Genomic DNA, 24,691 nt, shown 5'->3' on the forward strand with positions numbered 1-24,691 from the left:
TTGATAAAGTCTAGCCTTAACTTCCCAGATAAAGAGGCAAAAGAAAAATTCAAGTAAGAGCAAACTACCAACTAAGCACTACAACACAAAAAAAGAGATGACTTTACATTTGTCTACATTAGGAGGAGGGCTACACTGAATATGAGTCCATGAACAGATACGGATAACAATACAGGGTCATTTGTATTAGTCGAAGGGTTTTGAATTAGTATTGAAGGGTTTCCTTTCAAGTCAATCAATTTTACTATAATTGTGGTAGACACTATGAAAAGCTTTTTTATGAAGGCAGATGTGAAAACATTTAATTTTGTACCATAAAAATGAATTAGCTTTGATAAGCCTAATTCCTTTGAATATAGGCTTTTATAAAAATCTGGGAGAAAAATACAAAGATTAGAAAACACTGATATATTACAAACAAGATCCACATAAACCTTTGCCTATTATTTTTAGACAAAGAAATATAATTTCCTCCTTAAATTATTCTGAGTTGTCTTCATTCATCTTAAATTTCTGTATGGTGATGATGGATACTTAAATTCCTTGAAATTCAACGAAAATTCCAAAGACTCTAATACTGTGACAGTGGTAAGATCAAGTTTAGAAATTTGAGTGATACTTTTAAAAGGATATCATTTGCAAAAAGGATACTGCATATCTTTAAATAAGGAGTACATTCAGGTTCCTAATTCCTCTTTATACTCACCCCAATTACTGAAAAAGAAAAAGTACAGGAAAAGTTAAACAACAAACTGCATTCAAATCATTCAGAACATAGATATTTCTGACAAAAAAAAAAAAAAAAAAGGATAAACACAAATAAGCTTACATTTCCATAAAATGTAACTTTTCAAACACAAGCTTCTACAGGATTTAGAAATACACCTAGACGTGCTGTAATCATTAAATTCCATGATCCTCTACTTTTTTTTGTAGTAGCCTTTTAAAAGCTGTAGCAAAATATATATAACATAAAATTTACCATCTAACCATTTTTAAGTGTACAGCTCAGAGGCATTAAGTATATTACACTGTTTTGCAACCATAACTTCTGTCTCCAGAAGTTTTTCTTCACCCAAACTGAAACTCTAATCTACCTTTTTAGTAACTCTAATTCTTTCTTTTTAGTCACTTTTGCCATCACAGAGCATCTTAAACGTATGACATATATAATATTAAACATTAATAGAAGGTACTGGCTCAAAGATACAAATTCAGAATTTTAGGAAGAATACATACAGAGTCAATTTCCAACATCAGAGATAAAGAAATTAAGGCCCATAGAGGTAAAATGACCTGCCCAAGTCACACAAGTGGTAAGAACAGATTAGGCCTAGAACCAATCTACTAGGGTCTCTCAAGGGTTTAGTATAATACACTGATCTTCAAATCATGGCCATGATTCAAATATAGTCATGAAATTGATATACAGCAAATAATACTGAAAGAAAAAGATACGCCACTAAATGTAAAATGATTGTTTATGATTAAAATTAGCATCTTGGTTATAAAATTAACACCTCATGGTTGATAATAGGTAAGTACATCTCATGGTTGCATCAAGCTTTCACAAGTTCATGAATTGAGAATTCTGTACACTGAGTGGAGACCTGGTATGACTGACAAAATGGAAACATAAATATAACTTATCAAAAACTTACAACTTAGTACAAGACACACAAAATATTAATTAAATGGGAAAATGTAAATTTGCTTATGTTAGTCATTCTTCCTTCAAAGTAAATAAATCAGTAACATATTAAAAAAGATTCTTGTTCTAGGCTGTAAGATTTAAAAATGTCTAAGACATAAGTGGGTCACAAAAATAATGTCTATTGAGAAACTGCAGAGCTCTACACAAGATGAAAAAAAGTTTTAAAAAGAGGGTTACAGATCATTTAAGAAAAAATTCTTAACAGTTTAATTTAATGGACTGTGAAAACAAAATAAAAGTTCCTCTTAACTTTTCTACTGAAAGAACTATTCAAAGTAATTCTTTGCTTCTGTACAGAACTAAATTCAATGTCTAATCCACCTTATTACTTAGTTAATATAAATTAAAAAACTTGAGAACATTAAATTACCCACATATATAAAATTCTCACCCATTTCATTATCTTAATATGGCTTTCTATACATTAATGTGCTTAGAAATTAAATTGCTTAGACAATAGAAATTACCATATATTAGAGCTAGTGCTAGTTTAGCATTCATTATCTCCATTGTTTTAAACAACATTGTAAGATAGTTTTATACTACAGAAAAGGAAACAAACCTCAGGAAAACTGTCATTTGTACCAGGCCAAGCAACTAGTTTCTTTCCTTAAAATAGGCTTACAAACTAGAACAAACAATGAACATTACTAATAGCAGTGAGTAGGTACAGATTTGAAGTCTGTGATTACCTTGTACTTACTTATAATAGACACAATAAATAATGAATATATTTGAGCAACAGCTAGAATCTTAGTCCATAAATTTCACTAAATGAAATTTTCTAACAGAAAACAGAGTAACTCAGTTCAGAGTGTGTACCAAAATTCAGAACTTGGCCCTCAATCCAGCTTTGCTATTACCAAGACTTGCTATTATCTAACGAAGGAGTGTTAACCCATTTCTGTGTGTCTCTAATTTCTTCACCTGATATGGAGGGGAAAATATTTGTCCAGATTATCTCAAGTTAGTTATGAAAGAGAAACAAAATACATAAAACAGCTTTAAAAAAGAATCTCTTTAAAAAAAAATAAAATATTGAGAGCCTTCAGAACAAACACACCAGAACCTTATCATTACTCTCAGATAGGGTTTGTTTCCTTATCTGTAAATCAGATGCCAGATTAGATGATTTTCCAGTTCTCTTTCAACTCTAAAATAAATTCAGCAAATCTATCTGACTAGTTAGTCAAAAAGGCCTTTAACTATTAACCCCTCCAAAAAGACAATAGCAAAATCCTCTACATTTTTATTGGTTTGTTAACTAAACTGGGGGTAAGAGACAGAATCAATAATAAGGGCCAAAAAAAGGCTTGACTGATCAGAGCTCAGTAATCTCTTCAAGTAAGAGTCAAATGTCTCCCTCAAAGAAAAAAAACCCTAGAATTTGGCAAAAAGTACATAAAAATGGGAGCTTTAAAACAGGAAATACAAGAAATGTGCTTCTGGCTGTTGCATGGAACCAATGTAATATACACCACCGGTAAGAGAGTTCCTCCTCCTGAAGCCACAGTGCAGCTTAAGAAAAAATCAAGTCCAGATATTGGCTTAGAACAAAGGGTAAACACTGAACTTCAGCAAGGGAGAAACAAATCCTAACTACGGGCTAATGAATATAATTGAGCTAGAAAGAAAAATGAGGGGAGGGAAAAAAAAGGTAAGATGCCCAGAGAAATCTATCTTTAGAAGGTTCAAAGACAACTCAGAAACCCTTATAAGAAGGAGCCAGTAATGCTTTGGCTACATGTTATATCTAGGTTCAGAAATCTATTAACTCTATCTACTCATTTACTTCTATGTTTTGGATGGATTTCGTTTTCTTTTCATTTCCTAAAAGCTCATACTTAAAAATTCTAACTTAGTCTCTGCTAAATTAAGTCCCTGGAAGAAGGGACTGGGCATGAAGGGGTCCACAAACTTTCTGAACCTGTATGGAAAACCTTGTGTTTGGGCTTTATTCTCAAATTCTCTTTCAGCCTAAGCCTTTCCTTTTACATTGTGTTTCAATATCCTTACATTTAACAATGGGCTAATTCTCAAGAAAGGAAAGAAATCTCAGGGTTAGACAATCTCAATGGGATTTAGTTACCAAATAACTAGAATAAAAATGATCTACAAGATAATCTCACCTATTAGGTGATTCCAAGGCATGAAACCCTAGCTAAGACAGCAACCCAGTGAGATTCTGCTATATATTTGAGCAGAAAATATCTAACAAATGAAGCTGACACCAAACACATTGGCCTAATGTTAAATGTAAAACTTAATTTTTCCCATGTAACTGTTTGCACAAGATTTTTCTTAAAAATTAGTAACATGTCCTTAAAAAATAGTTTGAATCATTAATTAGCTCAAACTAAGATGCTACTTACTTTGATTATAACAGTCACCCTCTTTTCCAACTGCAGTTCTAGCTTGTTTAATTATCTGGAATTGTGAGTCCTTATCTGTCAAAAAAGCACCCATAAACACAGAATGAATCATCAGTGTCCACAACTAAATTAACTAATTGGTTTCTAATCCAAGCTCTTTGGGCACATTGACAAATCTTCCAGAATCTTAAGAACAAAACACCCACATCACTCCCCACGTAATCTGAACGCAGAATTCTTTCAGATCTAGCCAGAATCCAGTAAGTAACAAGACTTCAAGCGCTTCAGAAAACATTACCATCAGGCATACTGCAGTAGGTGTTGCAAATTTTAGCAACCAATAATAGCTACCATTTCTTGACTCTAGCTAAGCGTCAAGCACTCTTCTAAGCATTTTACATATATATCATTTAATCCTCACAAAGGTGCTATTATCATCATCCCCCATTTTATGAAGAAATTTAGGCAACAAAAATGTTAAATTACCTTTCTGAAAGTCACAAATCTATTAGTGACAAAACCAGGAGTTGAATCAGGGCATTCTGATTCTACAGCCTGAAATTTTAACCTCTATCTATGCTGTTAACACCTGGAACACACTTCCATACTCAGTCTGCAAACTGTGTTGTGTGGCCAGATTTTTGTTATAACCAAGAAAGAAAGTATCTGTCTTACTGTACAAAGCTTTCCATGACCTATTAATAAAAGCCTCATCTCTAAATTTCAGATTAAGCAAACTACTTTCACTGTACATTAATTAATCCTACATTCTCTCAAGGTACAAAATGTCCTTCTTAATCACAAGCCTACTAAAAAGTCGATTCTTTTGATAATTCAAAAATGAAATATCAATGCCTATAGTAAGATATTTTTAAATTATAATTAAATTTGGGGCACCTGGGTGGCTCAGTTGGTTAAGCGTCCGACTTCAGCTCAGGTCACGATCTCGCTGTCTGCGAGTTTGAGCCCCGCGTCAGGCTCTGGGCTGATGGCTCAGAGCCTGGAGCCTGCTTCTGATTCTGTGTCTCCCTCTCTCTCTGCCCCTCCCCCGTTCATGCTCTCTCTCTGCCCCTGCCCCGTTCATGCTGTGTCTCTCTCTGTCTCAAAAATAAATAAACGTTAAAAAAAAAAAAAATTTAAATTATAATGAAATTAATACTTACTCAAAGTAATTGAAGGTATCTTCACATTCTCATAGAAAAAATCAGAATTATACATTTTATCCTAAATGGTAAAAACAAAAAAAAAAGTTAGTATTCTTGAGTAACAGATAATTGACTATTTTAAGATTTGACATGAACAAAAGATTATATCATTTAAATATTTCTTAATAAAGTTTGCGAAATTAGGCAAGTACCATTCCACCCCACAACTGACTATTATTTTGACAGAAAACCTCACACTATATCTTCCGAATACTGTAAATTTATTAATGTAGGAATTACATGACATATATACATAATAAATATAGGGTACCTCTTCTTCTTTGGTATAGCCCAGTTTCCTCAATCTACAAGATACCATGTGCTTTGCTAAAGATGATTTAGGCATGTGATGATTGGAATCATAGGGGCATATCACAACGTCATCCTATAAAAAAGAAACAGAAGCAAAAAAAGGGGTACAAAATATTTAAATAAATGATTATACCATTAAAAGTTTACTACTCGATTAAGTGGTACTATCCATTCATCTCTTCTGGAGGCCTCTTTCCCAACCCCCTGTGTGATGTATGTGCCCATTAAAAACAAAAACAAAAACAAAAACCTCCCTCCTTCAATCTCTCTCTCCTTTATAGCCCCCTCTCCACTCCTTCAAAGACCAACGCTTTGAAAGATTTGTTTACAGACAAACTACCAGTCAGGAGGTTACTAACAATCATCTTACTACTATAGCCAAAGCACATGTCAGACTCTTTAAAATATGTGAACTCTTAGAAGGTTACAATCCAACTGTTCATTTCTGTCATCCTCATACAGTCTTCATGTCCTACCTCTCTGGTTCCTTCTACTTGGTCTCCTCTAAAGACGTCTTCCTTGGGGCACCTGGGTGGCTCCAGTCGGTTAAACATCCGACTTCGGCTCAGGTCAGGATCTCAGTTCTTGGGTTTGAGCCCCGCATTGGGCTCTGTGCTGACAGCTCAGAGCCTGGAGCCTGCTTCAGATTCTATGTCTCCCTCCCTCCCTCCGTCTCTCTCTCAAAAATATATAAACATTAAAATATTAAAAAAAAAAAAAAAAAGATGCCTCCCTTGTTCTACCTGTACCCCTATAAATGCTGATGTTTTATATAAGTCAAACCAGTGACTTTGTGCCGTTTGATATACACTTACTAGAAGATCTCATGGCTTCAATTTCTACTATATACTAAGGACTCCCAAAATCTAAATCTTTAGACCTGGATTCTCTCCTGAGTACCTTATACTAAAAACACTAACAATCCACTATAACAAAAATAAATTCATTACATTCATGGTCTCCTGACCCCCAAACCTATTCCTCTTGGGTTTCCCAGTTTCAGTGAAAGGTCCCACTTCCTCAAGTAGAAAACCGTCTCTTCTCCCTCATCACTCACATCTAATCAATCACCTAGTCCTTTTCACTAAATAACTCTGAAATCCTACCACATAATCCATCCTCTCTGCCACTTCCCCACTTCAGGACATCATCATCTCTCTTCTGGATTACAACAGCCATTGCCTAACTGCTCTGCTTCCAGATCTGTTGTCCCTTCCACTCTCCACAATGCAGCTACTTTGAATTCCAGGTCTGCTACTTACTGATTACATGAACTTGGTTCAGGTACTTAACCTTTCTTTGCCTAAGTTTCCTCATCTAAAAAATGGGTAAAACAGGACTTCTGTCACAGATTTATTGTGAAGATTAAATAAGTTATACACGAGTTTATACACATAAAACAATTCAAACAGAGCCTGGAACATAGCAAGGTCAATAAATGTAAGCAATTATTATTTTATTAAATGGCAAATATGATGATATAGTATGACTTAAAATACCTCCATAGCTCATAAAAAAAAAAAAAATCCAGATTCTTTACTATGGCTGACACAAGGACCTTTAAGATCTGGGCCCTTCCCACCATCATCCCCCTCTTTCTCTATAGCCTATGCTTACCTATCCTTAACCACCTTACGTTTCCTGATCTGGTCACATCCTTTTCCCCTGCTGTTGATGCTTCCCCTGTGCTTCACCCAGCTAATTTAGCATACTTTTATCAGCTGAGAATTCACCTTATCCAGGAAACCTCCACAGTCCTACGACAGCCTCCAATAACCTGTACTACAGCTAGTCATAGACTGAGTCACATGATAATGTAGGCTGATTTCTCTGCACTCCCCGTCACCACACCCAGACAGTAAGCTCTGCGACAGGACCTGTGACTACTGTTCACTGTACTTCAGCATTAAAACACTCCTGCAGAAAAGTGAGGCTTCATTAACTATCTGGACTGCACCTATTCCAGGAATGATGACTATCACGTACCAGGATTTTTAAACCAGTCACTGTCTTGAATAGCAGACCTTGGCTCGGTAAAATTTAGATGTACACTCACAGCTAATTGTCATAATTTTGGAATTTTACAAAGAAGTTTTAGAGAGGCAGCATGGCAATTAAACACACAGACTCTCGGGAGCCAGAAATGCCTGGGTTCAAAATCCCAATCGCCCTTTACTAGCAGTGTGTCCTAGGCAACAAATTACCACCTCTCTGGCTTTGTTTTCTCATCTATAACATGTGGCTAATAGGGTAATTAGAAGCATTAAACGAGGTAACTAACCTATATAATAAATAGCATAAGCAAAGTGCTATTTAAGTGTTATTAGAAATTTCAGTGGTAAGGAAAGGCATGGTAGGATCCACGCAATGGAATTCACAGCTTCAAACACCCCTCTAAACAAACAACAAAGATCTTTTTAGGGGCACCTGGGTGGCTCAGACAGTTAAGCATCCAACTGGTTTCCGCTCAGGTCATGATCTCACAGTTCAGTGAGTTCTAACCCCACTTAGGGCTCTGCACGGGCAGAGGGGAGCTTGCTTGGGATTTTCTTTCTCCCTCTCTGCCCCTCCCCCACTCGCGCTGTCTCTGTCTCTCTCAATTATATAAACTTAAAAAAAAAAATCTTTTAAAAATTTCCACCAGGACTTTAAGAAACGTGAATTGTTTGTGTGTAAACTAAATATACTCTAACTGCCTTTGGAGAGTCAGTCATGTAATTTAAACCTGGGAGAAATTATTAGAGCTCGATAAACCCAGAAAGAGTATTAGAGATCATGAATTATCCGAGTGAAGCGCTTCCGTTCCTCCCATCCCATGAAAAATAACCAAAAATCAGGACTGTTCACTCTCGTACACGTGCCTACATTTTTAAAAACAATTTTAACGTTCAAAAGAGTTGCTAGTCACCATCTCTTAGTGACATCCTCTAATAATCCTAGAATCGGTGCTGTCCCAGGCGGAAGCGTACAACTTTAAGGCAGAGACAGCTGAACTCCCAAGCTCTCTCCCGACGCCGAATCTGGTGCAACTGCGGCATCCATGTGACAGATGACAAAGCAAACGGCCAACACGTCTGCTAGCAGCACTCCGACTCCCCTATTTTCTAGGTAAACCCCAGACCTGCCACCCCTCCCCACCCACCGCATTTTCACCTCCTCAAACCCAAGCTCCGCGCTAGGAGCGCCGCACAGGTGGCGGGTGCGCGTCGTTCCGGCGGCTCCCGCGCGCCCCACCCGAGGCCCGCCGGCGACGAGGCGCACCAGGCCGGGTCCCGGGCGCCCACCACGGCGCTGCAGACGGGCGGGGGCTCCCACGCGGAGTCCTCCCCCGCCAGAAAAGACCGCAGGCGGAGAGCCCCCAAAAGGACCCTGCGCGCAAGCCGCCCTCACCTCTGCCGCCCCCTCCTCCCCGGGGTCCAGCCGATCCAGGCTCCAGCCCAGGGACGCCGTCACCTCCTCCAGCGTCCGGCAGCAGCTCTCCACGAACTCGCTAAGCTCCAGCTGCAGCCGCCGCCGCTCCTCCACAGGAGGCGGCTCGCCCTCCATGGCCGCACCCGGCCCGCCAGAAAGAAGCGGCAGAACAGCCGGCCCCGCGCGCGGGCCTCTGGGAGGTGTGGGCGGGGCCATGCCGCCACGTGACTGGAACCGCCTATAGGAAAAGGCCCCGGAAGGAGCAGAGCTGTCATTTAGAGAGGTGTTCCCCGGTCTCTTCCCGGTGTTGCAACTTGTGTAATTGCTCCCGGATGCGTTTGCGACGGGGCTTCTCTGAACTGCATTCCAGCCTGCCCCCACAATTGTAAAACAAACAAACAAAAAAGTTTATGTCGCCCTTTGCTCAGTTGCCTCTAAGATTCTCCGTCCTTCCGACGAAGCCAGGCCATGTTGGGATGAGGCCTTCACTTAATCCGGCGACTAGTACAGGCTCCTGGCAGCTCCCACTGGACACTTGCCCGAAGCTTGGCCTCTGTCTCGGAACTCGCCTGCGTCTACTCAGCCCTCATCCTGCACGACGATGAGATGGCAGTCACGGAGGATAGGATCGATGCCCTCATTAAATGTTGAATCTTTCTGGCCAGTGTCACCATCAGGAACCTCATCTCAACGTAGGGGCTGGTGTACCTGCCCCAGCGGCTGGCGCTGCACCAGCAAAAGTGCTGCCCCGTCCACCACTGCTACCCCTCTAAGAAGAAGAAAGTGGGAGCAAATAAAAGAATCAGAGGAGTCTGATGATGCCATGCATGAGCTTTGGGTCTTTTTGACTAAACCTCTTTCAACATGTTCAATAAAAAACTGAACTTTTTTTTTTTTTAATAGTTTATAACTACAGAAAGTTTAAAGAGTAGTACAAGGAGAATTTGCAAAGCCGTCCTCCAGCTGGTTAACATTTGCCCACGTTTGCTTTCTCTCGCTCTCTCCACACACACACAACCTCACATACTTATTTTGCAGAATTATTTAAGGGTCAGGTGCAGCTGTTTCAACCCCCAGATAGGTCTGTATGCATCTCCTAAGAATAAGGATATTGTCCTCCATAACCACCATACATGATTAAACCTCAGATAAATAATAATTTCGTAAAACCATCTAATGTTCAGTTTATATTCACATTTCCCCAATTGTCTCCAAAATTCCTTTCACAACCATTTGATTAGCTTTTTCAACCCATGAACTGTAATCGGCTCTTGTCTCTTTTAACCTGGAATGTCTCCCCACCCTCCTTTTTAAAAATTTTTTAACATATATTTATTTTTGAGAGAGTGAGAGGAGGGGAGAGGGGGAGAATCCGAAGCAGGCTCCAGGCTCTAAGCTGTCAGCACAGAGCCTGAGGTGGGGCTTGAAATCACAAACCACGAGGTCGTGACCTGAGCCAAAGTCAGATGCTTAACTGACTGAGCCACACAGGCACACCCCACACCCTCCTTTTTAAATTAAGTCATTGAATTTTGTCAGGAGCCTCAGCCAGTTATCTCATAGAATGTTCCTCTTTCTGGATTTATCAGGTTTTTCCCCCATGATTAGATTTTTTTGAATAATTTTTGCAAGGAGATGTGTATGCCTCTTTATTACATCTCATAGAGGACACCCATCTTAAATTCTCCTTCTATTAGTAATGCTAAATTTGATCACTTGCTAAAGGTAGAGAGCTGTATCACTCTGCTGTAAGACATTTTCCTCTGTGGGATGATACTTTGAAGCCATATGATTCTTCTTCCCCAACAAACTGATACAATACTTCAGTGAATCTGTCATTATGTTAGGAGTTATAAATGATGATTCTCTAGTATTATCATGGCTTCTGTATTTGTTAGCCGGCATTCTTACCATACTTTCTTTTTGTTCACTATGAAATCAAGGGATTTTTAAAATTTTTTAATTTTTTTTTATTTTTGAGAGAGAGCACGAGCAAGGGAGGGGCAGAGAGAGAAGGGGACACAGAATCCCAAGCAGACTCCAGGCTCTGAGCTGTCAGCATGGAAACCAATACAGGGCTTCAACCATGAGATCATGACCTGAGCCCAACCAACTGAGCCACCCAGGCGCCCGGAATCAAGGGAATTTTAAAATCATTATTGATTTGAGGTTACTTAATTCATTATTACATACTCTGTTACCATCACAATTCTTAACTGATTCTCAAATTGTCCCAACCTTGACCAGTGAAAGGTTGGTTTGATTCCTTTTCCTTGCTTTGATTAACCCAAGCTTACTTTGTACATTTCCTATCCAAGACCTGGAATCAACCCTTTTAATTTCCCCAAATGGTTTTAACTCCCAGAACCTAATCCCTCTTATATTATTTTATACTATTTTCAAGCTTAATGTCAAATCTTTGCTTCCCTTTGCACTTACTTCTATCAGATGGAGAAACTGTGGACAGAATAGCTATTTCAGATAGTACAATTCTCTCAACAACAACAAAAAAAGTTTTGAGTATAAATAAGCAGTACCCAAAAATACGGAAATAGGCCAAGAGCTACAAGCAGATATGAAGGGATGAATTCCAGTTTATTCATACTTTGTCCACAGCATACCTACCTTTATCAGCATTTATATGTTTAGCTCAACTAGCCTAGAAAATGTGAAACTATTTTTGAATGTGAAATAATGACTGTCATTGAAAAGTTGTATATATACGCCCCTTTTCTGTGGAGGCTCACTATAAATGAGCCAAATCAAAACTTATCCAAGGCCAAGCAAATCCTGTCTCTAGGACACAGCCTATCTCGTCTCAGAGCTTAATAACAACTTTCAGCAACAGCTTAGAGGTATACTCTTTCAACCATAAGAACTGCTTTACATGGATACTTATTCATCTGTTTAATCACCATTTTTTCTAGAGAGATCTCCTGTCCCGTTCTGGATTAGGCCTCTATGATAGGCTGAATTGTGTGTTGTCCTCACCACCACCATCACCCCCCATTCATATCCTGGAGCCCTAACCTCCAATGTGACTTATTGGGAGTTATGGACTGTAAGAAGGTAATGAAGGTTAAATGAAGTCATAAAGAAGAGACTCTAATGTGATAAAACTCAAGTCTTTCTAAGACAAGGAAGACACACCAGGGCTTCCCCCGCCCCACTACTTACTGCCTACCATTCAGAAAGAGAGCTCCCACCAGAAACCAATCTAAGGACACCTTGATCTTGGACTTCTAGCCTCTAGAACTGAGAAAATTAATTTAAGTCACATAGTCTATGGCATTCTGTTACGGCAGCCCAAGCTGACTGATACAGTCTCCTAGCTCTAGCATGAAGATCCTTCTTCATTTCACCCAACACAGCATTTACCACTTATTTTTCTCTTCCTTTTATATTACAATGTGTTAATAGCAGGGGATCCATGGCTTTGGGCACAATGTGTAGCACACAGAAGTCAATTATTAGTGAATGAAATTAATTTCAGAGTGCCTGGGTGGCTCAGTCGGTTAAGCACCCAACTTCAGCTCAGGTCATGATCTTGCGGTTTGTGAGTTCAAGCCCTGCATTGGACTCTGTGCTCACAGCTCACAGCCTGGAGCCTGCTTTGGATTCTGTGTCTCCCCCTCTCTCTGCCCCTCCCCTACTCATGTTCTGTCTCTCTCGGTCTCTCAATAATAAATAAATATTTTTTTTTAAATTAAAAAAAAATTAATTTCAAGTCTTCCAGATTGGGAGGGGAGCAAGGAGAAGGAGGTGAGACAAGGAAGGAAGGAATGCTGTTTTCATCCGAAGTATCAAAAACCCCAATAATTTAAGTATTATCTTAAATATGATCTTTTTTGCTCTTCACAATTAACATTTCATTTGTTTTCCTATTTTCTAATCTGTACTGTACTTGATTATATTAATACATATTGCTGATATATGAAAGTTCTTCCACTGATTGCTTTATAGGTGTCTTCTGTCCCCATCCAGACTGCAAATGTCTTGGAAGTCGTATGTACTGAATATCAATGTATTGAATCCTCATAGTATCTAGCCTAATACTAGACATAACAGGTATTCAGTAAGGTCATATTGATTTAATAACAAGTGTTTGAATTTCAAAAGTTTCTCTTTGATACAAAGAATAGGTTTTATCTCATTGTCCTTCAACAGAGAGCCAAAAACCCTTCAGGACTCATTTTTATAGATTCAAGGACAACTCATACGTCTGAGGGGACAAAATGAAACACCATATATTTTGAGAATACCCAAAATAGAATCTTAGGCACTTCATTTTTTTTCTAATGGTATTATGGTGACTTTTGCCCATGCTACTTAGAATTCACTGTCCAGGATAAACAAGAACTGGGTATTGACATGTGGCCTGGCCTCTTTACATGGGCTTCTTTCCAAGAGCTCTGCCTGGTACATAACAGGCACTTGAGAATGTTGAAAAAAACTACAAAAGACCAACTTCTAACAAGAATTCAGAACTAAGATAGTTTTTTTTTTTTTAATGGTCATCCTTAATAGGCACTTAGTAAACAGAAGGTTTTAGACATATTAACAGAAAGATGCTGATAAATGCCTCGTATGTATAAACATATAAAATCAAAACACAGAAACTTCAAAAGTCTAAAAGTTTATTGCCAGAATTGCAAACTTCATAAAGACACCTTTTTAAAGTACATAGTAAATGACAAGCAAAATAAACAGAAAACTTTGACCAAAGAAAAGCAAAGATTGCTGCTATCACGCACATATAGTCAAATTAATGCCGAACCAAACAGGTGCATTGAAGAGTATATAGGTTACACGATCCACGATCTAAAACTAAAGGAGACTCATTCCAAAATGTTTGGGTTTGGGGCGGAGTATTCTGGGGAGAATGGGATGGGTAATTTTCTCCTAATACAGAAAATGGAAATATTTAGATGAAAAACAGACTGAAGTCTAGAATATCAATGATCAACTTAATTTCATCTCCAAGAACAGAAATCTGTATTATAGGCCAAAAGAAGTACAAGAACCAATCAAAAAAAACTAAACACAGAAGGAACGAACTCTAGATTCAATTTGTGCTATCCTTACAACTGATTACCATTTCAGACACACTACATCCAGTGTATTAGATATGTTAGATGAGCTGAGAAGATAAAAAGCCAGAACAGTATTTGATTTCAACCAAGGTTATATCTTCTTAATCATTGAAACTCTATCACTATACTGCAAGCACTAGGTTTTCTTTTGTTAGTATTTAGTAAAGTGAAAATTCACATAAGTAAAGCCAAGGAAGTAGCAACTAACTGATTACTAGTGCCCAATAGAGCTACTGCTAAAGGAGTAGGAGTAAGAGTAGGAAGAATTCCCTGTTGCATCAAAGCTTCCTCTCCGGGACCCACTTCGGGAACCAGAGCGAGAGCCGGAGCGGGAGCCGGAGCGGGAGCCAGAGCGGGAGCCCGAGCGGGAGCCTGGGGCAGAAGACATGTTGTAAGGGCTAGGCAAGCCCTTGGAAGAAACAGAGGCGGCCTCCAGAAGGCGTAGGCCAGTGATATCTTCCACCATGGAGCGATTCATGGCATCCTTATAGGATATTTTTAATTTGGTTTTGGGGCAGGTCAGGATTTTGGCATAGCTGCTGGTGTCTTGCAGCCTCTGAGCTGCTCGGCCGTCGATGAATCCTTTCCTGATGGCTTCTTCCGTGCTTATCCTCCCATGCACTTCTGGGTCAACAAGGCCTCCAGTGAGGTATTGGAACTCTAGAAAGCGCTGACCTGCCTCATAGGGGAGCCATTTTTCTTTTACCGCCTCTGCTGCTGACATCTTCTTCTTTCCCTTCACACCTTCAAAGCCAATGAAGGCTTTCTGAGCGGGCTTCAGCCTGGTGGCCATATCTTGGTCAATCAGGCCCTGGGAGACTGCATCCTGAAGTGAGAGCTTCTGACCACTGGTTGGGTGGATGATGCCACCCGTGCAAGCCTGAGCTTCCAGAAGCCTCTGACCAGTGATGCTATCGACAATGCCCCGCTCTATTCCCTCTGTAATGGAGATCTTCTCTAGGTTTTCTGTGTCAAAGATGGCTGCAATGGGGCTTGATTCTTCCAGGGGGTCAGACAGAGAGCTGCTCCTGATGGTTATGTTCCTGACACTGGATATGGTAGAAATCTTACTTACTGACTCATGTCGGCTGTTGCTGAAAACATCGTCACTGATGCCACCACCTATGCCGCTGCTGTTGCCCACGCCATTTTTCAAGGAGATCATATCAGCAAACTGAGTGAGGCTGAGGCTGCCAGATCGGTACTGATCAAAGAACTTCCTATCAATGAGGCCCTTGTCAATAGCCTCTTGAATATCATACTGACTGCCTGTCTTCCTGTCTACCAGGACCACCCTGGTGGAGCCGTCAGATCCAGTGATGGTTATTTCTTCCCACTCGCACTCCTGCTCACACAGTTCTCTGAAGGTTTCATAATCTATAAGGCCCTTCTTGTAGGCCTCCTGAACAGACATCTCCTTGTTGGTCTCTGGGTCAACGATGACCACTCTGCGCTTCCTGAGGGTATTCTTTTGTGATGTCTGCACCTCTTTCTTCTTTTCTTTCAGGGGCAGAAGACAGAGCCCTGTTTCTTCATCCTTGATGCATCTTTCTTTTAGCTGAAGATAGGTAAGATTTTCTTCTGTGTTGGGGTCAAAGAATCCTTTTGTATCGTCACTTGGATCAGAGAGAATCTCACTGAGCTCCTCATTAAAGTAGCCCCTCTTGTACGCCATGTCAACTGGCAGGCGATGGCTCTCCTTCGGGTCGATGATCCCCCCGGTTGCAATCTGTGCTTCCAATAAACGAATGCCATGGCCCTTTTCAATGAGTTCCTTGTTCATGGCTTGGAACAAAGAGATGATGTTTCCCGTTTCAGGATCATTATACCCGGTGACAGCTCGTTCTGCAGACAGGAGCTTCTCTTTGAACTCAATACCCACCAGGCCTCTTTTGTAGGCTTCTTCCACCGGTAGCCTCAAGTTGCTAACAGGATCCACTATAAAGCCAGTAGCTGCTTGGGCTTCCAGCAACTCCAGGGCAGTACCAGGTCGGACCAAGCCAATTTTCATGGCCTCATAAATGCCAAGCTTCTGTTTCGTGGTCTCATTGTATATGCCCGCTATGCAACTTGAACCCTGAAGGAAGTCTTTAATTCTTTCGCCAACCTCATCATAAGAAATCTGACCTGATTCCAGTTCATTTACAGTGGATGGTCTCAATATACCAGAATCCACCAGCTCAGAGACGGTCACCTGTTGTCTGATTCCTTGGAAGGACATACTTCTCTTCTGCACTGACAACAGGAGCAGACCAGTGTGTGGTTCGATTCTGCACCGTTCTCTCAGCTGCATGTAACTGACCTTCTTTTTGGTGACTGGATCCACAAAGTTCTTCTGACTATCTCGGGGATCATTCAGGGACCGATACAAATCCCTGTCAATCAGCCCACGGGCCAAGGCTACGTCTTTCGGCAAAAAGACGCTATTCACGGGGTCCACCACACCCCCTGAAGCAATCTGGGCTTCCAGCAGGCGCATTCCGGTTTCTCTATCAATCAGATTTTTCTTGATGGCTTCTGAAACAGATACGGTCTTGCCTGAAAACGGATCATCGAAACCAGTGATAGCTTTCTCTGCTGTGTATATCTGTTGACGGTCATCAAAGTCAATGAGGTCCCGAGCGATCGCGTTGTCAACGGTCAGCTTCTCATTCCTATGGGGATCAATTATACCGCCTGTAGCTGCCTGGGCTTCCAGGAGCATGACTGTGGATTCCGGGGTGATTAATTTCTTTCTTTTGGCCTCTACCAGAGAGTACTTTTCCTTAGGGGAAGCAGATGCTCCAGCGATAGCCCCTGCACCCCGAAGGAAAGGCTGGATTTCAGAAGCAACTTCTTCCACGGACTTTTTCCCCTTCAGCAGTTTGTCCAAGGTTGTTTTGTCAATTAGCTGGCACTCATAGAGCTGCATGGCCGTTACTTTCTTCCTCAGTCCATCGAACACCAGCTTTGAGGAGTCAACCGTCCACTCGTATTCTGTCTGGGTCTCCCGATGGGACCCATAGGGGCGCTGCTTGAGTTTGTCGATTTCCCTCTGAAGTCGGGAGCGCTCTGTTTCCAGCTGTGACTGCGTCTCCCTGGTGGAGTCCTCCAACTTGCGCCTGTACCGCTCCTCAATCCTCTTGATCTCTGCCTGGAGTCTTTCGATCTCACTCCTAAGGCTGTTCTTCTCTCTCTCACTCTTCTCTCTTTCCGACTCGATCTTCCTAATCGTCTCTTCCTTGCGGGAGTACTGGGTTTTCCACTGATTGAGGTCATTCTGGATTTGCTGTTTCTCACACTCGAGGCGTTGTTTCACCCTGCTTTCCGCATCCAGCGTTGCTTTCGCGCGAGTGAGCTCATCCTCCAGCCTCTGCAGCCTGCTCTTGTCTTGTTCCAGAACTTTGATTTTCACTAGAAGGCTCTCTCTTTCCTGCACCACCTGAGTGCACTGGTTCTTTGATTCCTGAATCCGATTAGATGCCTAGAATTTAAAAAGAAAGAAATGGGAAGAAATAACGTTTTGATCGTATCATAGGGTTATAATTCCTCTTTTCCTACACTTAAAAAATAAAACTTAGTTTGAACTTCCTCTATTTTCCCTGGATATACTGCTATTTTGTTATCTTATAAATTATGAAAAAAAAATTCTGTAGAGGTATGTTGCCACTTTGATAAATGGCATCATACTTACTTTTTTTTTTAGAAGGAACTAGGAGAAGTTATATACCAGTCTTACTCTTAACAGAAATAATGGTTTGAAAAAATATGGGGAATTTTGTCCCAGGTTATCACACCTGCTATACCTACATCTCCCCTCTTACAGCTATACTAACATGTTTAATAAAACAAAATAAATCTATGGGCATATACACACCCTACACCCAGCCCCACACAAATATTGTCTATAGAAGTCAAACGTATTAGAACTTAAAGAAGGTATTTTTAAACTAGGGGTTAAAAGAAAAGCCTAGCAAAAACAAACACATGAGGGTCGTGATCAAAAGAGAACAGATCATGCATGCAGAAAAGCCATGTAAGCAAGCAAGAAAAAGTGATTTCAAAATTGCATAGACAATACCTTTACCATGGCTTTTATTTAGGAAAATTTTAACGAAAAAAATGCAGGTCATAGCTCGCTAAGTAAGAGCTATCTTGTAGAAAACAGACTGGAATAGTCAGAGGACAAGCTCTCAGGTGTTAAACCTGATGGTGTGCTAAAGTTTGAAAAGCACGGCCAAACAGAGGTGACACACAGATTGGTATTGATGCGGGAACAGGACAGAAGGGCAAAGAGGGCAAACTGCTTTCAAGCAGTGGCCTGGGTTATGACAGCTAGTAGTACAGCAATAAGGAGAAAAATTAGACTTTCTGCAAGCGGCCATCCCAGTTAGCAGGAGCACAGCTGAGATGAGATGAAAATGGAGGGAATTATTTGAAGGACAGGGAAGCTGTGATCAAATATTTGTGAATACCTCTAAAGCCTGCTTTTGGAATTTCTCAATTTCCTGTCTCAAATTTTCCCTCTCTCTCTGTAAATCATTAATCAGCCCCTGCAGTTCCAGGGTCCGGTTGTTGCTGATCTGCAGCTGGCTCCTGAGTTCAGCGATGGTTGCATTTCTATCGCTATCCGCCTCGCTCCGGCTCCTCCTGAGGTCGTCGTATTCCAGCCTCAGGTTCCGAAGCTCCTCCTCCAACATCAAGTGCTCCTTGGTCAGGTTCTCCGTGAGAGACTGCAGCCTCTCGATTTCTATCTTGCTTTCATTTAAGCTCCTGCTTTTATCCTCTATCGCCTTCTGGAAATGCTCGTTCCTCAGGTGAGCCTGTTTGACATTCTCTTGTTCCTGCAGCAACTGGCGTCTCAGGGCCTCGACCTCCACGGAGAGCCTTCTCAGCTCTTCCTGGGTCCTCTGCTTGTCCCTCAGGTGGCCGTCCAACACGTCCCTCTGCTGCCGGAGGTCGTCCTCGCTCCGTTTCTTAACGATGGATGCTTGCTCCAGCTGCTGGGTCAGGCTGGTGATTTTTATCGCCTGCTCCTTCAGAGACCTCCTCATGCCTTCCAGCTCCTCCTCCAGCTTCTTCCTCTTCAAGGAGTCTTCCGAGGCGGTCCTCCTCAGCCGATTCAGCTCCTCCTCCACCTTCTGCTTCTGCAGCTGCAGGTCCTTCAGAGAACTCTGGAATCTCGTGATGTCCTGGTCCTTCACAGCCCTCTCCTGGGACACCCGCTCGTAGTCGATCCTCAGGCGCGTGAGCTCTTGCTCCTGAACTTTCAGCTTGCTTATCGTCTCCGTCGCACTATTATTTGCTTTCTGCAGATCATACTGGGCCCTCTGTAATTTAGCGTTCTCTTCTTCCAGGCGTTTCCGTTCATTGGTTTCCGTTTCTATCAGTTGTTTTAACCTCTCGATCTCCTTGTTTTTATCCTGGATGGTCTTGGCGGCATCATCGAGCGACTGCTTGTATCTCAGGCTCTCTTCCGTCCGCATCTGAGTGACCTGCCTCAGCTCAATCTCCAGCTGCTGTTTCCTCTGCGACACCTCCGAGCCCGTGGCCTTTTGCTGTTGGACGTCTTCTTCAACCCTCCTGAGGTTCTCGGTGGTCTGGGCTAACGTGTTCTTCAGTCGCTTTACTTCCTCGGATAGGCTGCGGTTTTCTCTGGTGAGGCTGTCGATCTGGGCTCGGTAGCCACTGGTGTCCTCTTCCTTCTGCATGGTGAGCTGGTGGATGGTGGTCTTGGTGATGTTGATCTCAGTCTCGAACTGGTTTTTTAAGCTGATGATTTCCTCGTCGTAATTGTTCCTTACCTTAGCCAGTTCATTTTCATATTCCCAGCGGCGCTTGGCCTCCTCCTGAAACTCAGCTTTGAGTCTCTCAATCTCCTTGTTTTTGTCCTGAATGGTCTTTGCAGCCTCTTCCAGGGACTGTTTGTGCCGAGCATTGTCCTCAGAGCGCTGCTGGATGACCTGCTTAAGCTCCATCTCCAGATGCTGCTTCTTCTGCATCATCTCGGAGCCACAGGCTTTTTGCTGCAGGGCATCTTCTTCGGCCCGCCTTCGCTGCTCGGTGGTCTGCAGAATGCTGTCGTTGAGCCTGACGATCTCGTCCTTCAGATCTCGATTTTCCCTCGAGAGCCTATCAAGCTGGTTTCGGAGATTTTTGGAATCGTCCTCTTTTTGCATGGATATCTCCTTGATGGTGGTCTTCGTGATGTTAATCTCTGTTTCATACTTGTTCCTTAAATTACTCATCTCCTCATTATAGTGGTTTCTTACCTTTGCCAGCTCACTTTCATATTCTCTCTTCCGGGCGCCCTCCTCCTGCAGCAGAACCCTCAACCTTTCTATCTCGTACTCCTTCTCTTTGATGGCTTTCTCAGACTCCATTTTCTGCCAGCCAAGGCTCTCCTTTTCACACTGCCTTGCCTTCTGCAGCTGGTCATAGTCATTCTTCTGTTGGTCAAACCTGTCTTCCACGGCCTTCCGTCTTCGCTTCTCGTCCTCGATCTCGTAGGTCAGCCTGGTGATCTTCTCGTTGAGTTCTTTTATTTGGCCGTAGCACTTGTCCAGGTTTTGCTTGGCCGACTTGCCGTCCAGCTCTGCCTGCCTCTTCAGCTCCTCCAGGCTCACAAGCTTGGCTTTGAACTGGGAACATTCTGCCTGGTACTTCTGCAGGTTCTGGTCCAGGAATTTGTTCTTATTGCAGTTTTCAGAGTTGGCATCTCGGGCCAGTCTGAGCTCCTCTTCCAAAACTTCAATCTTGGTGTTTTTCAGCTGCGGAAGTGAAATCAGAAATTAGGATGAAAGGAAAACCTCTCACGTCCTAAAAAAAGAAACAGTCTTTTCCCCCCTCCCAGACCATTGTGTGTTCTCGCGTCTCTTCCCACACCTGCACATGTGCACACGCACACCACACACATAAGCACACATAGAAAGAGTGACACAGAGCAAAAGCTACTGGACAAAACCCCACGAAATCTGTATTCTCGTCGTAATTCTTCCATCAACTGCCTGAATGATCTTAGCAAATAATACAGCATCTTTGAGGTTCCCCTGCCTCATGTGTAAATGAGGTGATTTCTTCCAAGATCAAAAGCTTAAGATTTCATAAGTTACGTTTCCTTTATTTCAAGGTATTAAATTTCCATACAAACTCAATGCATGTATTGGAAATGATGAGTAAATTAAACAATCAGATGTTTTCAATGTTCATAAAAACATCAAAATTTGATAAAGCAAATCTGTATGTTGGTAAAAAAATCCAAATCCAGCCAGTCCAGGATGTTCTCTTCCTTAATTTAAAAAACACATGGGGCACCTGGGTGGCCCAGTTGGTTAAGCGTCCGACTTCGGCTCAGGTCATGATCTCATAGTTAGCATTGGGCTCTGTGCTGACAGCTGGGAGCCTGAAGCCTGTTCCAGATTCTATCTGTCTGTCTGTCTGTCTGTCTCTCTCTCTGCCCCTCCCCCACTCATGCTCTGTGTCTCTCTCCCAAATATAAATAAACATAAAAAAAAAAGAGAGAGAAAACACACACCAACAAAAAAAGCAAAATCCTTGACCAAACAGTAAATGAAATTAGTGGGGTTTTTTTGGTAAGGTAAAGCAGCTAGAATTTTGTAAATATCACCTAACTCCATTCAGAGCAGTGTCCTGAAGCACAGAACTAACCCCTGACTTTTGAACAAATTCTACAACAGTGAGTATATACCAGGGAGTATGTCCAGATCCATGTTCTAATGAGGCAGTAATAATAAGGCTCTATTCCATTTTCTTTTCCAATGCTCCAAGGAAATAAATTAAGTAAATTACCTTCAGGTCTTCCAAACTCTTCAGCATCTCACTTAAGAACCTATAATAGTCTCCAGACCTTGTAAGTAGTTCTATGTATCGAGCATGCATATCTGCGGCCTTGCAAAAAAGGGGTGAAAGAAAAAAAGAAAAAAACAATTATTGCATTAAAAAAATGTCCCATGCAAGCTGACCAATTTTGTTTCCTAAATCAATGAAATAGTGAAATTATAATTTAAGAGTGAATTCCTGGGGTGCCTGGGTGGCTCAGTTGGTTAAGTGTCTGATTCTTGATTTCAGCTCAGGTCACGATCTCATGGTTTGGGAGTTTGAGCCCTGCATTGGTCTCTGCACTGACAGTGTGGAACCTGCTTAGGATTCTCTCTCCCTCTCCCTCTCTGCCCCTCCCCTGCTCACATACTCTCTCTCAAAAACAAATAAACACTTAAAAATTAACACAAATAAAGAGTGAACTCCCTTCCTTCATGTGTGCTAATTCCAAAATCTGGAAGCACCACAAAAGGCTAACAACATTGTATCCTATCCTTATCCCTCTAGAGTGTTTCCCCTAAACCATCTGATGGGTGATGTTCTCTGTCATCTTTGGGAAGAAGTTGTCTTTTAAAAATCGACTAGACATCTTCTACTTGTTAAAAGCTTCCCTCACTAAACCCAGAATTTAAGCGCAGTTTCTACCAAGATCCTACTATATAAACAACAGATCCAGACTTCCACTAACCGCCTCCTAAAATCACTCCAGTATTGATGACTCCTACTAAAGGAGCATAACCTGCTATTAAACCCTTTGGGAGCGGAGACCCTATAACAAGGGGTGAATTCAGGGTCTGCAGGGAAGACAGGAAGAAGGCAGGGACAGTGAAGGTGCAGGAGGGGCTGGCTCTAAGAAATACGTAACGATGTACATACCTCTTGCAGAATCACCCCAGAGGGAGACTGAACCAGGGTTCTCTTGATGGGTATGTTCAGTAGGGTTTCCAATCCTGAGGTGTATGATGCCAGCTGGAGTTCATAATCCTACAGAATAAAAGGTTTAAGACAAATATACTCAATGAACTTCACAGAGTCACTGACAGCTACAATTTCATGGTTCTGAATCATCAAGCTGTGTTTCTCATGACCAACCTCAAAGGCTACCATGCATTGATAGTGTCCAAGTCACTAACATGACATTATTAAACCAAGGAGTGCATCTTTATATGCTATAGGAAGATGTTTACCCATATTACCAGTCTAAAGAATGAAGACCAGGCACTTCACTGATATTGCCAATGTGAAATGAACTCAAGTAAATGGATAACAAACTTTTCACGGTATGTTCAGGAGAGAACATATAAAAGCCACAATTGCTATCCTCAAGCAGTTTTTACTCTTTCGAGTAAATCAGAAAATAATGCAGTTAATAATATATACTTTTAAAATATGGAACACTTCACAAATTTGCATGTCATTTTTACACAAGAGCCATGCTAATATTCTCTGTATCACTCCAGTTTTAGTAGGTGTGCTGCCAAAGCAAGCACTTACCATTATTCTTGATGAGATGACAACATTCTTTGAGAAACGAACATACCTTAATCGAATTTGCACAAAGTTCGGCGATTTTCTGTACTTCCTCTGATTTGTCTCGCTTGCCACAGATTTCATTGTGCAAGTTCTAGACAAAAAGTAAAATATTTATAAGCGTTGAAGTATATAAATGTTTTTAAATAAATGCTATTTCACTGCTGAACAACTGGTTTTCCACAGATTATGACTACGTGCAGTGAACTCGTATTCTCACAGGTCAGCCTTAGAAGATGAGCATGTTTTTCCTTCAGGAGAGTAAGCAAGATCTTCGACTTCTTACTCTCTAAGAGGAATCTTTCAAATCTGTACACTTTTCTGATCCTATCACCTCAATTTATAAAGATACTTTACTACAATGTTACATTATTTCTTTTACAATTGATTTCCACGATGATTTCCTTTCAATATCTCAACTGTTTTTCCACTGGGCCTTATGCAAGCATTCACCAAATGGACTAGTAATATCAAACACCACTTCAGGGTATTGGGTGACTCAGTCGGATAAACATCCGATTGTTGATTTCAGCTCAGGTCATGATCTCACGGTTCATGTCAGTCTCTGCACTGACAGCATGAAGCCTGCTTGGGATTCTCTCTCCCTCTCTGTCTCTGCCTCTTCCCTGCTCACGTTCTCACTCTCTCTCAGTAAATAAACATTTAAAACAGTCTTTAAAAAAATATATCATTTCAAACCTAGACACTGGTATGAAAACTAGAGGAAAATACAGTGCACCCTCAATGTTATCTAAGGAAGTGACAAACTGGCTTGTACCTTCTGCTCATTCAAAAATCGCAGGACTGTGTTGGAATCACCAAACTTCATGGATTCTAAGGAATCCTGACGGCGTTTGGCATCATAGAGCCACTTGCAGAAGGCCTGATAGTTATCACGGTAATTCCTCAGTTGCTTGATTTGTTTCTCCAGGTCCCATAATCTGCAGAAGATGGATATGATAAAATCAGAAAAGCAGTGCTACCGGTCCTGAGAGTATTTAACAGAGTTATCATATGACCCAGTCATTCCACCTGCTGTATGCTCAAGAGAATTGAAAACATGCCTCCCTACAAAAAGTTATACATGAATTTTCATAGTGACATTTTTCATGATAGCCAAAAATCATGAATGAATGAAAGTAAAAAAATAAAATAAAATAAAATAAAATAAAATAAAATAAATTAAATAAAATGTAGTAAGTATAGCTATATGATAGAATATTATTCAGTCATAAA

At 41.2% G+C, this 24,691-nt stretch overlaps 2 protein-coding genes and 1 non-coding gene across 7 annotated transcripts in view; all 3 read right to left on the reverse strand.

The window, feature by feature from the left end:
• The window catches only part of SNRNP48 (small nuclear ribonucleoprotein U11/U12 subunit 48), a 30,911-nt gene extending 21,733 nt beyond the window's left edge, over positions 1-9,178 (reverse strand). For 3 of the 4 annotated variants that reach the window (XR_006202455.1, XM_042937956.1, XM_042937955.1), the window contains exons 1-4: positions 8,994-9,178; positions 5,563-5,676; positions 5,250-5,310; positions 4,087-4,161 (exon numbers count right to left, since the gene is read on the reverse strand). Coding sequence is in view for 3 of the 4 variants with exons in the window: in XM_042937956.1 (XP_042793890.1) it covers positions 4,087-4,161; positions 5,250-5,310; positions 5,563-5,676; positions 8,994-9,149 (406 nt within the window). In the remaining variant the exon portion in view is untranslated. The remainder of the gene's footprint in view (positions 1-4,086; positions 4,162-5,249; positions 5,311-5,562; positions 5,677-8,993) is intronic. The other variant, XM_042937957.1, reaches the window with a different exon arrangement.
• A 4,456-nt stretch (positions 9,179-13,634) lies between these two features.
• LOC122219589 (desmoplakin) overlaps positions 13,635-24,691 on the reverse strand; it is a 47,414-nt gene continuing 36,357 nt past the window's right edge. The window contains exons 19-24 of one of the 2 annotated variants that reach the window (XM_042937959.1): positions 24,234-24,396; positions 23,466-23,549; positions 22,802-22,909; positions 21,896-21,994; positions 20,359-20,856; positions 13,635-17,570 (exon numbers count right to left, since the gene is read on the reverse strand). In XM_042937959.1, coding sequence (XP_042793893.1) covers positions 14,322-17,570; positions 20,359-20,856; positions 21,896-21,994; positions 22,802-22,909; positions 23,466-23,549; positions 24,234-24,396 — 4,201 coding nt within the window. In that variant the 3' untranslated portion in view covers positions 13,635-14,321. Of the gene's footprint in view, positions 17,571-18,561; positions 20,857-21,895; positions 21,995-22,801; positions 22,910-23,465; positions 23,550-24,233; positions 24,397-24,691 lie in introns of both variants that reach the window. The other variant, XM_042937958.1, reaches the window with a different exon arrangement.
• LOC122220812 lies at positions 23,309-23,415 on the reverse strand. Its single transcript, XR_006202992.1, has one exon. It is a non-coding gene; the product is annotated as a U6 spliceosomal RNA (small nuclear RNA).

The sequence above is a fragment of the Panthera leo genome, chromosome B2, assembly GCF_018350215.1.
Source record: "Panthera leo isolate Ple1 chromosome B2, P.leo_Ple1_pat1.1, whole genome shotgun sequence".
Classification (NCBI taxonomy): Eukaryota; Metazoa; Chordata; class Mammalia; order Carnivora; family Felidae; genus Panthera; species Panthera leo.